Genomic DNA, 15939 nt, shown 5'->3' on the forward strand with positions numbered 1-15939 from the left:
TAAATAAATAAATCTTAAAAAAAAAAGAAAGAAACAATAACAGAGCCGTTGATGTAGGGCTACTGTGGGGATTAAAGGAGCCAGAGCTTGGAAAGCAATGGGTGGGAGGCTTGACACCTTGGAAAGAACTCAAACAGCATTAGTGATGGTGAGGATTCTAAGATTATGGTGGTCCCGGTCTGGTTTGGGCAGCTCTGGGGGCCAGACCCTCTGTGGCGGATACTTACACAGAGCTGTGCAGATATGAAAGGCTGGAGACCTCTCCCCACCCCACAGGAGCTCGGTGAGACCCACTGCCCAGAACCTGAACTGTCTTTGTCATTTCTTTTTGTTGTTGTTTGTTTCATTTTGTCATTTCTTTTTTAATTCCTGTCTTCCCATTTAGACTGTGGTGCCCAGCAGGGCACAGCCCTCTTTTCTTACCATTATATCCCCAACACAGTGTTTGATACCTGATAGGTATTCAGTAAATATTTGCTGAGCTAATCAACAAATGAAGAAAATAAAAACTCAATTAATTACTCATCCCCAACCACGTGTATGCACATCCATCCATGTGTTGATTTGTTACAGATACATCGTTCTGCTCACTCATCCATTTATTTACTCACCTGTCATTGTCTCATCCTGGTCAGCCCTTACTCGTTACCTTTCCGTCTGTCCTTTCTCATCACTGGGCATCAGTTGGTCCAGCACTAGCTGCAGGACCAAGTGGCCCCAAGTGGGCAAGAAGTCTTGTAGGAGATCTTGGTGGGGCTCATAGTGAGAGGCTTGTCCAGAGGCAGGTAAACAAGATAGTAGGCTTGAGAAATGGGGAGCTGTCAGCTGACAGGGCTAGACAGGGAGAGTTAGGTGTTCCCCAAGACCGGCAGAAGCATGGTTCCACCCAACTGGCATACCCACTCTGCTTCTCCTACAGTAGGGTGGTGGCTTTGTGGAGCAAAGCCCTGTTCCCCTCCCTGCCTCTCCTCTTCCCCTAAGGAGGAGGGAGCTGCTTGGTGGGATGAGGGTGGTATATGGGTTGTGGTGGGGTGTGGAATATGGAGAGGAGGGCCCTTACCAGCCACCTCATACACTTATAAAAACTATTCTGAGCCAGACCCATTCCAGACAACTGTAGATACCCAAAAGGAAAGACATCAGTGCCTAAAAAGGGAGTTCATTTCAGCCAAGCAACAAAAAAACCAGACCCACATAGGGGTGCTCCGTGGTATACATGGTGTCCCCAACCCCCCCATCCAAGCTGACCTCCCCTTCAGGGGCTCCTATGCCTTGCTGTTGTGGGGGTGATCCCTGGACACCCTGATTCAGCACTGTGTGCTCCTGCTCCTTCTCTCAGCTTCCTCTCATTTCCCCACCCCACCAGCTCCCCAGTTGCCATGACAACGGGCTTGGATGTAATTAGCCATCTTTAATGAAGCAGCAGCAGCAAGCAGTACCTTAGCACCAAGCCCTGCCCCCTTCTCCAGGGCAACTCCAGTGAACTCTGCCATCTGGGCACCCACGTGCCTCTGGATTTCTTGACCTCAGGATGTTGTTCAAACTCTGCCTCCTCCAGGAAGCCCTCCCTGAATACCCCCGACCCCCCAGGCAGAGTTGACTCCTTCTGCAGGGCCCTGTATATTGCTTGGGAGTTCCTGGATGCCAGCCAGAGTGGATTCATCTGTGCTGCAGGGCCTGGTCCTGCTGAAATTAGTGAGGGAATAGATCCACCTTACTAACAAGCCCTAGCACTAGGCATGGCCTCGCAAGTGCTCAGAGGAAATGAGGCCCCAGGTCATACTGCAGGAGAGAGAGAGTCAGATGGGGGAGGAGGTGCTGAGAGAAAAACCAAAAGTGAGTTAAGTAGTGACAGTGATCAAGCAATGGGGCAGAGGTGGGGCGTTCAAACCACAGCCCTTGTGCGAGTGTGGGATTATCTTTGGGACCTGGCTATTTAGATTTGTCCACGGGGTGTGTCCATTCTCTATGCTTAAATCATCACTCAGCAAACTGTTCTGGCTTTTCTAAACCCTCCCCCAACTTGCCCAGCCCTGAGAGGAGGAGGAGGTGGAGGCCCCACGCCAATTCCCCTAGGGAAGTCCATAATCTATCCCACTGGGAGGATAAGAGGTAGATGGACTCACTGATTCTTGGTTCAAACTAGAGGTAGAGGAGGGCTTGGGGCCTTCCTGGGGAGCCCTTATTCTGCCTCCCAGGGACAGAAGGGATGAGATGCTGTGGCCAGGCAGGCTCTAGGCCTTGAAGACTGCCAGTAGACAGATTGCTAGGCCCCACCCAGAGTTTCAGGTCTGTAAGGTAGTGTGGAGGGAGGGGTGGGGGGGGGACGGTAAGAATGTGCATTTCTAACACATTCCCTGCGGGTACACAGGGCCTGCACTTTGAGAACCACTGTCACAACCACTGTCACAGAGGGATCAGCACACACTCATGGTTTCATTCATTTTTATTCAACGAGCTGGCTCAGGAGTTACTCTAGGCCCGGCCCTGTTGGGACACAGGAGAGACAGATGGGCTCACCAATTGTTTAGGGCAGCACAAACTCAGCAAGCACCTATCAGGCGTCAGGCCCTGCCCACTCCCCCCATCCTCCCCACACCCCACTCCCCAGTGAGTGCGGGCCTCACTGCTCTGGGAGCTGCTGCCAGGTGGGGGTCACAGCTGTTTTGTCTTGCTACTTTCTTGGAATTCAATGCCTGTTTTCATTGTTGACCACCCTGGGATTGTCTGTTGGGAAGTTGAAATTTTAGTGTTGGACATTTAGTGTTGGACTTTTAGCCTCCTCATCAGAGATGAGGAGGCTAGTGCTACTGGGCTCCTGTCCTGCCTTCTCAGGAGAGGGTAAGGTATAATTAATTCCCTTGGATGGGACTGTGGGGTATCGATTCACCTGGCTGAGGGCTGAACAGGAGAAGGTAGCAGGGTGAGCAGAACAGCACAGGAGGCTGCAAGGGCCAGTAAGAGGGGTTGATCCCGTGCCACTGGGCTGCCAGGGGAGGTTCATGAGCAGGGAATTACAAGATTTGCCTCCCCATGATGACTGCTCAGTGTGTGGGGAGAAGAGAAGGGGAAGAGTTATTGAAGTTTTATCAGCCAACACCTATGTGCAGAGTGCTGTGGTTTACAAAGGGCCATGGACCTTGCCCTCAGGGAACCTACAGTCTCCTGGGAGGAGATGGCCATCAATCTAGCAATTGTTCAAATGTGTAATTACAAACTATGGTATCTGGTTAAGAAAAACTAAGATCTTTGAGAGCACAGAGCAGGTGCACCTGGCCTGATCTGAGGATCAGGGAGGGCTTCCCTGAGGAGGTGACATTTGCACCAAAATTAGTCTTAAAGGGAAAGCAAAAACACTGCAAGGAGAGGGAAAAGGCAAGGGCCAAGGCCCTGAGCTAGGAGAGAGTCTGGTCTGCTTCTAAAGAGTTAAAACAAGTGGTTGGGGCACATTAAGCAAGGCATAGAGGGATGGCAGGGACTGGCTTGGGCAATGGGTCAGAAGGTTTCCACTGTGCAAGAAAACCAGGGGAAAGTAAGTTTTGCGGGAAAGCATCAGGAGTTCCGCCCTCGGTACACTAAAGAAGCACAAAGCCAGCCAGCACAGAGGGCTCCCCAGTCAGCTGCAGGGTGCATCAGGACCCTCTGGTGGGAGGGGAGCTGGTACAAAAACAAAGCTTACCCTCCCCCACTCCTGATTAAGTGAGTTCTGGCATCACCTGCGATTTGAGGACCAGCTCCTGGGGATCATGCTTGGAAACATTCTGGAGTATCATCTGGTGATGGTGGTGGGGTTGCAAATGCCTGAGCCCCTCCCCATGGTGGGGGGTGGGGTGGAGAGGGATAGGACTGGAATCCACTAGGACTGCCTCAAGTATAGGGCACAGGTCAACTGGGTGGGCTGGGAGTAGGCATGACTCGGGGAGGGCCCTCTCCTCTCTCAGGCCCTAATGCTCTGTCCCGGGTCGGGAGAACAGTGCCAGTGTCCAGGGATGTGCTCGTATTCTCGTCCCTAAATATGTGTGCCTGTTTGTGCCTGGTTATAGTCGTGTGAACACGGGAGCCTGTGCCACTTTGAAGCACTGGATCGGCGTCCTGAGTGTCAGGGTTCAGGTGTGTATGGGCTACATCCATGTGTGTGCACTTGGCCCTCACGCACACATATATACCAATCAAGGCCAGGGGGCAGGTTTCCCTGTATCTGGGCCTGTCCTGTGTAGATCCGTGCGTGCCCCCGTGTGTGCCTGCGTGGGCGCAGGTGTGGACAAAAGGCCCTGCCTCCCGGCGTACTTGCCTTTGTCCACGGGTGTGCGCCGACTTCTGTCCTCAGAGGGGGATGAGTCCGCAGGGGAGGCCGCTGCGTGGGGGCGGCGGGGGCGCGGCGGGGGCGGGGGCGAGGTCTGGCCGCCCTCGCGCGGAGGGGGCACCCGGCGGCGGGGCGCGGGGCGGGGCGGGGACTCGTCTCTGCTCCCCTCCCCCGCCCGGCGGCGCCCTGCGCGCCTGGCTCGCCCCGCGCACTCGCCGAGCGGAGGAGGCAACAGCGCCGCCGCCCGGGCCGTCGCGGTCAGCCCGACGCTGGAACCGACGCCGCGCCCGCCGCCGCGGCCCCGCTGAGCCCCAGGGAGGGAGCGACGGTGGGAGAGAGGGGGCCCGCCGTGCCCCGCCGCCCCGGCCCCCCGCCCTGGCGGCGGCCCGGCCGCATGCTTCAGATGGTGAAGACCCTGGCCCAGTTCACCATCGCGCTGGAAGACATGCGCGATCTGGGCCCGGCCACCGCCTCCGGGGAGCCCGCCGGGAGCAGCGGTGCTGACGCAGAGGAACCTGGGGAGGCCCAGGTACGGGGGGTGGGGGGGGTGGGGAGACAGCCAGGGAGCCGGGGCCAAGACCCAGAACCCAGCGGCCGCGGGCCTGGGGAGGCGTGGGTAGATGCTGGGATGCAGGACCAGCAACTCGAGCCGGCACACTGAGCCGGATCTGAGCCTGGGGGCTCAGGGACTGGTGATGGGGGCAGGGAGAAGGGCTGGCAGCCTCAACCGGGGTGGGGGGCCGGTACCCTGAGACCGAGCCTTGGCAAGGCCTGGTGATACGTAGTAGTGCGTGATATGGGTCAGCGTGCAGGCAGAGGCTGTCTCCTGCGGAATCCTGGGTTCGCTGGCTCAGGAAGGGGAGGTTTTATCAGCCTTTCTCTGGCAGGCCTGCGGCAGTCCCCAGGTGTATGTATGTGCTGGGGGGATGGGACCGTGACACTGGCTTATTTGCTGCCGCCCCCCCCCCCCCTTGCCATTCTCTCCATGCCACTGGACCCGCTGGGCCTTGAAGATGTCGTGCTGTGGTGGCAATGGTGGTGTCCCCATTCCTGGCTCTGTGCTCTTCCCTTCTGGGGGAAGAAGAGGGGGAGGTTTCCAGGGGCTGTATCCATGCCTTTGTATGTTTCTCTGGGCCTGGACTCTGATTGTCCTGCTCTCCTGGGCTCCTGGGGCTCTGGTTCTGTCTTTCCTGTGCTGTGGAATGTGTGCTTCTCCCCAGCACCTTACATCTCTGGGCTGAAGGCCCTGGTTCTCAGCTAAGTGACTTGGCTGCATTTCATTTTGGTCTCTTTGCGGGGTGTCTGGCCTCCACAGCTTCTGTGTGCATGTGTCTCTGTCTTCATGCTGTGTACATAGGGTCTTAAGCTTTGGGTCATGATGTCCAATCATACTCGTAGGAGAGGCCGCCCTCTGTCTTCCTGCTGTATGCCGTCAGGCCCCCTCCCTCTCCCACTTCAGTGCCCCCTGTAGTGGAGGTCTGGGGATGGGGCTGTTGAGAGGTGACAGGCTCCCGGGGGAGGCTAGGCCTACAGGGCTGTCCCGCCCAGAACAGGTGGGCCTGCTGATCTGCCTGACAGCTGCATTGCCCGGCTCCTGCTTCCCTTTGCTCCCCCTCGCTCCCCCACCCCCACATGCACTCACACCCGTGTCTGGGCACGTGCAGAAGGGCACTCCATGCAGTGACAGGGAGCTGGCCTTATTTTCCATGCCTCTACCTGACAGCTGAGTGACAGCGCACTGTGCTTTCAAGCCAGAGGAGGCTGGGAAAGGCGGGTGTTGCAGCGTCAGCCTCCCTGTGTGAGTTACCCCAGCCCGCTGGGCTGCCAGGCTCAGCCCCAGCCCTGCCTCCCTCAGAAGGCCTCCCTGCCCATGACCCTCACCACTGGGCCTGGCAGGGCCAGGTCCAGGCAGTGGAGTGGGGAGGGGTTTGTGCTGCCCAGGGCTGAGCCCGGCCTGGTTCTACTCTCAGGGAGCTCCCTGTCCAAGCAGGGAGATGGATATAGATGGACTGTTTTGCTGAGTTAGAGTAAGAATGGACATTGAAGATCCAGCGTGAGTAGAGAGTTGCCCTGCTTCCCAGCTCCCTGCTTTCACAGTACTGGGAGGGCTGCATAATTCATTCCATTTCATAGAGGAGAATGTAGAACCCTAGAGCAGTTAGGTGACTACCCCAGCTCACACGCCTAGGAAGGGGCATAGCCGGGGACCGTGTGGCCCATGGCTGGACGGTCAGTCTGGGCAAGAACTCTGGATGCTTGGGTCCTAAGACTCAGCATGAGGTGGCTAAAGAGACTGGGGTTGGGGCACTTGGGTGGCACAATCTGTTGCGTCCGACTCTTGGTTTCAGCTCTGGTCATGATCTCAGGGTTGTGAGCTTGATCCCCACATCAGACTGTGCTCAGTGGGAAGTCTACTTGAGATTCTCTCTCGCCCTCTCACTCTGCCACTCCCCCTGCTCCCATCCTTGCTCACCCCCCTCTCTCTTTCTCTTTCAAATAAATCTTTAAAAAAAAATAAAGATACTTGGTCCTCACTCTGCCGGTTTCTGGCTGTGTGACCTTGGGCAAGTCAAGTCACCTCTTGGACTTGACTACTTCATCTGTAAAATAGAGATGATGATACCATCATCATAGAGCTGTGATTGTGAGGCAGAAATGAGGCCATATCTGTGCTTAGAGGACCCTGGAGGACAAGGGGAGGATTGGGCATCTGGGCCTTTCCTTGGGAGGCCCTTCTGGCCCTTGGTACTCTCCCAAACTCTCCATCCTAGGGTCGGCCCAACTGGTGTTCCCTCCTAATGGAAGCTGCCCTGCTGTTTTAAAGGCCTTTGAATCACTGAGGATAGATGATCTGACTGTAGCTGGGGCTCTGAGGCAGAGCCCAGTGTCTTCTCACTTATCAGGAAACACAGCTGGTGGGGGTGGGGCAAAGCTAGTCTCCTCCCCTCCCTCAAGGGAAAGTCATTCTCACCCCCTCCACCCCTGAGTTCCTAGCACAGGAGCTTACTTTCATGAGTGTGTCTCACTGTTGACAGGTTTGGGGACAGACCTAGCCCCAAGTCCCTGAATCAGAGGAAAGGGATCACAGGGAGGTGAGCATACTGCGAGCAGAGGGGTGAGCAGGAGTTGGATCAGGCAAGCTGAACAGGCCTTGGACTCCTATCTACTCAGCAGACATTGACCCTGGGCACCGAGGTGACCAAGGCAGCTCAGCTCCACTGGTTGAGTCCCTCCCCTGAAGGCCTCCAGGGATAGGGACAGGCGGGATGCCGCAGACATGGACACCCACACTTCCATTGCCACATGCAAAGAACAGACACTCAATCAGCAGGCCTTGATGGCTGGAGCCTGAGACAAGGTCCAGACAAGTGCCCCGGCCAAGCTGAGGCCTGGGAAGAAGAGTGGAGAGGGGAGAATAAGCCCCAGAGATCTGGGCTCTGAGGAGGCCTTGTTCAGGACCTCTACAAGGACTTAGAGGATACCCAGAGTGGAATCCCTCACCCGGAAGGGAGCTTGTTGCAGCTGGTGCCATCTGGCGAAGGCTTCCTGGAGGAGTGGGCCAGAGGCATAGGAACTAGTGGCAAGGGGCAGTAGGTAAACTGAGTCTCAGGGAGTCAAACACAGAGAAGGCATCCTGTGACTGGCTTCTAGCAAAGCCTTCCCACGGAATGGGGCTGCCCTGTAAGGGGTGCACACCCTATCCCTGGAGGTGTGGGTGCAGAGTCTGGGTGACCGACCCCTCAGGGACTCTATACTACAGACCGTCAGATTCATAGAATGGAGGCATTAGTTCCTGGGTGTCCTTTTCCCATCCTTAAAATGGGAAGAAAAAGAATGTCTACCTCACAGCATGGTCAGAAGGATGAACTAATATATGCTTAGAACAGTGCTTGGTGTGGAGTAGGGCTCAATTAACCTTCTTTACTGGGAGAACTGGGATCCAGCCTTGTCTGAGAGTGGGTGAACCCTGCCCCCACCTGCCGTGTGACCTTTGGCACTAACTTCACCTTTCTGAGCCACCCTTTTGTCATCTGTGGTGGGAGGTCACAGTTTCCACTCTCAGGGGTGGTGTGCAGCCCAGTCTGGTAGGGTCTGACCCTGTAGCTCTGAGCCTGAAGGAGGGGTTTTCACAGTTGGCAGCTGGGGGGGTGGGGGGTGGGGCTGGAGGCATCTTCCTTTGCAAATGTGAGAGGTTATTGATTGAGTCCTTTTCAGGAGCCCAGTGGGTAACCACGGAGTAAACAGGAGATCCTCAGGTCTGCCAGCAGCCTTGGGGCGGTGGTGGAGGAGTAAGGAGCACACTCTGGAATGGAGGGCATTTCAGATGTAGGGGGAGGGTGCTCCCTGCACAGGGAGCATGTGAGTAAGCATCTGGCAGAGTGGAGGTCCGTGGTGCTTTGAGGTAACAGCCAGCAGCCCTGGAGGGTGGGAGTACAGGCCTCAAAGGCCAGGGATTGGGTGTGGATGGGCTCTCTGGGTCCATATGACTGTAGGTGGCGGGGTCTGAAGGGAACAAGGCACTGCTCACCCTCTGCCTTCTGTCCCCCAAGGACATGCGGAAGCACGTGACCATGACCCTGCTGGACACAGAGCAGTCGTATGTGGAGTCGCTGCGCACCTTGATGCAGGTGAGGCTTGAGGCTGGACCACACCCCTGAGGGCAGCCATTCTGAGTCTAGGAGGCTGTCAGACATATGGGAACAAACCCATTTTGTGGATTGAGACTAGAGAGGAGAGATGGAATACATCACCTCCCATGGAGAGTGCCCCATCATATGACTACCCCAGAGGAGGAAGCCCCCTCCAGGGCAGGAGAGAACATAGAGGGGACTTAAGGCCAGATAGGCTACCCCAGGGCAGGCACTCCCTCCCTTTACTGTCCTGCCACCTCCCCTAGCAGCCTTGTGCCTGAGCTTAGATCTTTGCCCCCACCCGCTTTCCCCCTTCTTCCATCTTACTCATTGACTGGGAAAATATTTGTTGAATGAAATAAAATGTTGAGCCCCTGCTGTGTGCCAGGCCCTGTGCCAGGTATAGGAAGCACAAGAATGAGAAGAGAGACGAGCCACTGCCACAGGACCTCATAGTCCTGTGGTGGACATAGTTGAGTATGTGGTCACTCTCAAAACATTGAGGGGGCACCTATGAGGCATGGGGTCAGGGATTTTCCCTGGAGGAGGTGCTGGCTCCCACCCCATCTGTCTTCTCAGCAGCAGGAACAGCATGTGCAAAGTCCAGTAAGGAGAGGCAGCACAGAGCACAAAGGGTTGGTCCTATGGGGATGCTGGGGGAGCCAGCAGGAGCCATGTGGTAAGGAGCCATGTGGTAGGGGTCTCGAATACCAGCAAGAAGGTTTGGACCCTGCCAGGGGCCCTGGAGAGTCTGTGAAGGGCTTTGAGCAAGGGCAGCATGTCATGTGATTCATGCTTTACAAAGTCTGTCTGGGGGGAAAGTGGGCAGCAGACAAGATGGTCAAAGGCCAGTGAGGACAGAAGCACCGGGGAGGGGAGTAGGGACAGGTATTTAGGAAGCGAACTGGTCAGGCCAGGTCGGCTGTGGGTTGAGGCCTAGACTCCTGGTCTGGGTGACCAAAGCACAGTAGGAGCCCCGCCTACGTGAAAGTCGGGGTGAGATGGCAAGGTCTGGGTCAGATGTGGAAAAACCCTGGAGTCAGGATGCACATGCGGGCCTGGGGCCTGGGACAGAGAATGTGGATCCGAGCTCACGTGGGGCCTGGCAGGCACAGTGGAGGACGAATTTACTCAAGCCATCTAGGTTGAGTGAGAGCAAAGAATAGAAGGTAGAGCTCTGGAAACATCCAGAGTGTTCATTCGTTTACTTCACAAATCTGCCATGAGCATCTTCTGGGAGCAGACTGCATTCTCTGTGAGGGTTCAGCAGTGAGCATGAGTGATGAGATCCTGTGTCCTGGAGCCCATAGTTTATGGCAGACACTGACAGTAACCAGCCAGACAGACCATATATGTGGACAGATAGGGTACAAGAGTGCATGGAGAGTGTACCTGTAACACCTGACTCGTTCAGCCAGCAAAGGGAAGAAATTCTGACCCATGCCACAACATGGATGAACCTCGAGGACATTATGCTAAATGAAATGAGCTAGTCACAAAAGGACAAATACGGTATGATTGCACTCCCCCGAGGTACCTGGGGTAGCCAAATTCACAGAAGCAGAAAAGTAGAACCATGCTTGCCAGGGGCTGGGGGAAGGGAAGGGGGAGTTAGTGTTTAATGGTTTGGGAAGCTGAGAAGGTTCTGGAGATGGATGGTGTTGTCGGTTCCACAACAACATGAATGTATTTAATGTAAGTCTGCTGAACAGTATGCTTAAAAATGATTAAAATGGCAAATTTTATGATGTATATTTTGCCACACAGGAAATACACTGCTTTTATATATTAAAAGTAAGGGCACAGAAAGATGAGAACACAGGATGGGGGACCTGCCCTGGGGTCACAGGCCAGGGAGAGTTTCTTTGAGGTTGGGGTGTTTAGCTGACCTGGAGGATGGGTAGGAATTAGGCAGGGGGAGAGCCCAGCAGGGAATGGTTCTGGCCGGGGGTGCAGTAGGAACAAAGGCCGGCAGGTGGGAGGAAACATGAAGCAGTTAGCCCTGGAGGGGTGGCCAAGGTGGCTGCTGCCTTAGGTGCTGGCCTCTGTTGAAAGCACAAGGAAGGCATAGAAGGGACATGACTAGAATGCCATCTTTAAGAGATGCCCCTGGCTGCCAGGTGGCAGTGGTTATGTGGGGGTCTGCCAGTGCGTGGGGTCCTTTGTCATCCCCTAGGTGGGAGTGGAAGGCATTGGGGTCGGGGCTGTCCAAGGTTTGAGTCACTTGCCTCCCTGCTAGCCTACTCCTCTTCTCTGAGCCTCGGTGTTTCTGTTTCTGTGTGTAAAATGTGATGAATCGTACCCATGTCCCATCGCGAAGATGAAAAGGTAATGAGGCTGCTCACAACTTGCTCACGTATAGGAGGCTGGCAGGACCTGGGCATGTCTCTCTACCTTCAAATCTCCTGGCCAGTTCAGGGCTGCAGGTGCGGAGGCTCGCAGGACCTGCAGGTGGAAGAGCTAAGGGAGAACAGTTCTCAGGAGGCCAGGTTGACAGTGTTGGTGGCAGGGGGTGGAGATGAGCAAGAGAGTGTCAGCTGAACTCAAGGACTGTCACACAAGGCAGCCAGAAGGACCAAGGTCCAAGCCTGACCACCAGTGTTCAAACTTGGCACTACGTCTTGAGCGGCCATGTCACCTGGAGCGAGTTACATAACCAGTCTCTGCTTCAGCTTCCTTGTCTGCAGACTGGGAATAGTAAGAGTACGACCTCGAGTGCAGATTACAAGAGAGACGCATGTGTAATCTAGCATCCTGCCTGGCAGATCTGCATGCAAGTGTATAAAATCACACCTAATCCTTGCATTAAGGTTGTGATGTTCTAACTCCCTCTTCAGATGAGGAGATGAAGGCTCAGAGAGGTTAAAGAAACTGCCGAGGGTCAAACTTTTAAGTGGTATTGTAGTCCAGGACACAGGATCTCATCACTCATGCTCACTGCTGAATCCTCACAGAGAATGCAGTCTGCTCCCAGGATGCAGTCTGCTCGAGGCAGATTTGTGAAGTAAACGAATGAACACTCTGGATGTTTCCAGAGCTCTACCTTCTATTCTTTGCTCTCACTCAGCCTAGATGGCTTGAGTAAATTCGTCCTCCACTGTGCCTGCCAGGCCCCACGTGAGCTCGGATCCACATTCTCTGTCCCAGGCCCCAGGCCCGCATGTGCATCCTGACTCCAGGGTTTTTCCACATCTGACCCAGACCTTGCCATCTTGCCCCAACTTTCACAGTAGGTGGGGCTACTTTATAAGGGCAGAAATCCCATTCATGAGGGCCCTACACACATGACCCAAAGGCCCTGTCTCCAAATGCCAACACGTTGGGGATCAGGTTTAAGCATAAGGATTCTGGGGGAATACAAGTGGTAATACTAAGTGCTGACATTTATTGAGTGCTGACTATGTGCACTTTACATAAAGTTACATCATATAAGTCTCATTGTCACCCTCATTTTACAGATGATGAACCTGAGACACGGAGGCGTAAAGCCTCTGTTCAAGGTCACAGAGCCAGGAAATGCCACACTTTGGGTTGAATCCCTGTCAGTGTGACTCTCTGGTGCTCCCTCTCATCAGCTAGTCTACACTGCCCGACCAAAGGTGGTATTCAAGCTGAGACTGGACTCCGTAGCCCTAGTGTTCTCTCGCAGTGACCACTGCCCGCCCCCCCCCCGCCCCCCGCATCAATTGATATTGTTCCTGCTGGCCAGGAGTTTCTTTCTCTTTTTTTAAATTGAGGTATAGTTGACACACAACGTTACAGTAGTTTCAGGTGTAGGCCAGGAGTTTAAGATGAAGAAATAAAATAAATAAATAACAAGGTTAACAGCCAGAGGTGATGGGATTTGAACCCACATCCTAAGGCTACACCTTTCCTCAGTGTCCCCCTCACCCTTTGAGTCTTTCTTCGACCCCTGAATTCCCAGCTAACAACCTCCCTCTTCCCTGACCCAGCACCCTTCTTCTAGCACTCCTGACCTTGTCTTTCTTCCCACAGTATTTACTGCCTTCTAATACATGTGTGATAATGTCATTATTTACGGTGCTTATTTTCTGCCTCCCTGCACTGAAGTGTCAGCTCCACACGCACAGGGGACTTGTGTCTGCCAGGAGCTTAGAAGGTGAGGCACTCAGTAGTTGCTCAGCAAGTATGTGGTGAGTGGGTGCAGGTGTTGGCTCCTAGGAAGTTCCATATCGGGTTCTCAGCTCATTTTTTCCTCCCACTGTGGGCCTGCTTGTGTGTGTGGTGCAGTTTAGCTCCTCTCTTTGTGGGAGAGCACCCCCCACCCTGCCTCACCCCGCACAGAGAAGGCCTTAGCCTAGATGCAGTAAAAGAGGAGGCTCCCTGCCTGTCTCCTCACCGTCACCCTCCTGGCCTTTTTAAGAATCCCCAACTGGGCAAGAGGATTCTGTTGAGCTTCACTTTCTTGAGGCTGCTTTATAAAACACGCCAATTTTTAAATATGTTTAATTTAAATTTTACCCCAACGTTGCATTACTTTTTCAAACATCAGTTCTTGGGCTTGTAGTTACAGTTTAGGCCAGTAGAGGGCGACCGCTCTGTGAGCCCGGCCTGCTGCTAAGCAGGTTCTCTCCATTCTCAGGAAACAAAGGTGAATGCAGATTTGAGGTGAAAAAGAACAGTTTTAATCAGACTGACCAGTAGATCTGAAAACTGAAAACAATGCTCAGATAGTGGCACTGAAGGCCTCCCATGCCCCTCCTTGCTCTATTTTCCCTACAGCATTTCTCATCTTTTAACTCTCCATGTGTAACTGCTTCTAAGATACCTCCTTCACAATTTAACAGCTCTGAAATCCAGGTTCATCCTATAACTGATGGCATATAATAATAACTGAATTGGCAGCATTTCTTTTCTTTTTCTTTTTAAGATTTTATTTATTTATTCATGAGAGACACAGAGAGAGAAAGGCAGAGATTAGGCAGAGGGAGAAGCAGGCTCCATGCAGGGAGCCTGGTGTGGGACTCGATTCCAGGACTCCAGGATCACACCCTGAGCCCAAGGCAGGTGCTCAACTGCTGAGCCACCTGGGTGTCCCGGCAGCAGTTTTTTTCTTAAAGATTTGATGAAATGTGGCTTATTTTTGTTTCTTTCTGTATTTGTGTGTTTCTTCCTACCAGACTGTAAGCTCTACTAGGGCAGGGAGTTTGGTCTTCCTTGTTCACTGCTGAACAGAGTGAGTGCTCAATAAAATGTTTGCTAAGTTTGTGTGTGGGGGTCTCCCAGGAGCCCAATCTTCTTGCTTTCCTCACTCCAAGCTCTGCTTGTTCATGCATCTAACAAACCTTTCCTGAACCCCATCTTGGGCCAGGCCCTTGCACAGCAAGGGGTGTAGGGATAGGCCTTCCATCTCCCTCCTAGAGCTTGAAGTTTCATGTGGAAGATCCGGGAGGCACAGCCACTGAGTTACTGGCCCAGGTGATTTCGTGTGCACCTGTGCCAGTAGGTTAGGGTCCATCCCTCTGAGGGTACCCACACTGACCCTGTGGGTCCCCCAGGGCTACATGCAGCCACTGAAGCAGCCAGAGAACTCCTTGCTGTGTGACCCATCGCTGGTGGATGAAATCTTCGACCAGATCCCTGAGCTCCTGGAGCATCATGAACAATTCCTAGAGCAGGTGCGGCACTGTGTGCAGACCTGGCATGCCCAGCAGAAGGTGGGAGACCTGCTTGTCCAGTCGGTGAGTGGCCCAGCTGCCTACTACCACAGCCCCCACAAGCCAGGGTGCCTCCTGGAAGGGGATGGCTCCTACTGAAGACCCCTCACCCACACCCACTCTACCTGGACGCTGCCTCTGATCCCGAATCCAACCCTAGAACTTGAGCAAACACTGGCACTAACTCCAGCCCTTGGGTTGACCTGAACCTGAACACTGCCAAATCCCAGAGTTGGCTGAAGCTGGCATGGACCCCAATCCCAACCAGACACTGACCCCGATCCTGGACCCAACTCTGGTCACTGGCACTTGACACTAGTCCTGACCTTGAGCTGGTGCTGATACTGACCTCAGCCCTCACCTTGACTAGCCCTTTTCTCCATCTGGCATTTTAAATATTTTATTTATTTGAGAGAGACAGAGCATGAGCAGGGGGGAGAAGGCACAGGGAGAGGAAGAATCCGACTCCCCACTGAGCAGGGAGCCCAGTGCAAGGCTCAATCCCAGGACCCCGGGATCATGACCTGAGCAGAAGGCAGACCCTTAACTGACTGAGCCACCCAGGCACCTCTCCATCCAGCATTTTAATAAGATAGCTGACTATTTGGTACTTAGCCATCATTCTAAATACGTTATATATATCCACAAGTCTAGGAGAAAGTTGCAGTTAAGTTATATCTCTATGTTTAAGATTGATGGGTCTGTAGCATAGAGAGAAAGTAACCAGATCAAAATCATGGTTAGTGAGTGATAAAGGGTTCAACTCCAGGAAATGCGGCTCCAATGCCCACACTCTGCCCTACTCTGTACCCCCTTTCACCACAAGCAGACCCCTGCCTGTGAGCTCTTCAGGATCCTACAATAGTGAATGGGAAATTAGAAAAGGCATCGGCTTCAAAATTCAAAAAGAACTGTAAAAGCAAAACTAATAAACGTTTAATTAAATGTAAAAACATAGCATACCATTTTCTTTCATTGTTAAATTTAGTATTCATTTATATGAACTTAATTACATTTGAAAAAACTTAAGTGACATTTTGTTATTTGGCCAGAATTCCCAAGAATGCATGGTGATGACTGATAAATCATAGGCGAATACAAACTAAATGGTTACTCAGAGCCAAATAATTTCAAAAGCAAAATTATAAAACCCCTTCCAAAAATTGTACTAACAACAACAACAAAAAAAAACAAAACACCTTATCTATTTTTGTGAGATGTGGATGTCTTTTCATGTGTTTGTGATGATGGGGGTGGGCCTTGGGCCTAAGAAGATCTTAGACGGTGCCTGCTGACCTAGAACTGATGTGACAAGAATCTTGATGGG

At 53.3% G+C, this 15939-nt stretch overlaps 1 protein-coding gene across 1 annotated transcript in view; it reads left to right on the plus strand.

Annotated features, from left to right (window-relative positions):
* The window catches only part of ARHGEF17 (Rho guanine nucleotide exchange factor 17), a 58697-nt gene that overhangs the window by 30284 nt on the left and 12474 nt on the right, over positions 1-15939 (plus strand). Inside the window, exons 2-3 of the mRNA XM_077866918.1 lie at positions 8854-8931; positions 14454-14636. Of these exons, the coding sequence (XP_077723044.1) occupies positions 8854-8931; positions 14454-14636 (261 nt within the window). The remainder of the gene's footprint in view (positions 1-8853; positions 8932-14453; positions 14637-15939) is intronic.

Source organism: Canis aureus, chromosome 23 (assembly GCF_053574225.1).
Source record: "Canis aureus isolate CA01 chromosome 23, VMU_Caureus_v.1.0, whole genome shotgun sequence".
In the NCBI taxonomy this organism is placed as follows: domain Eukaryota; kingdom Metazoa; phylum Chordata; class Mammalia; order Carnivora; family Canidae; genus Canis; species Canis aureus.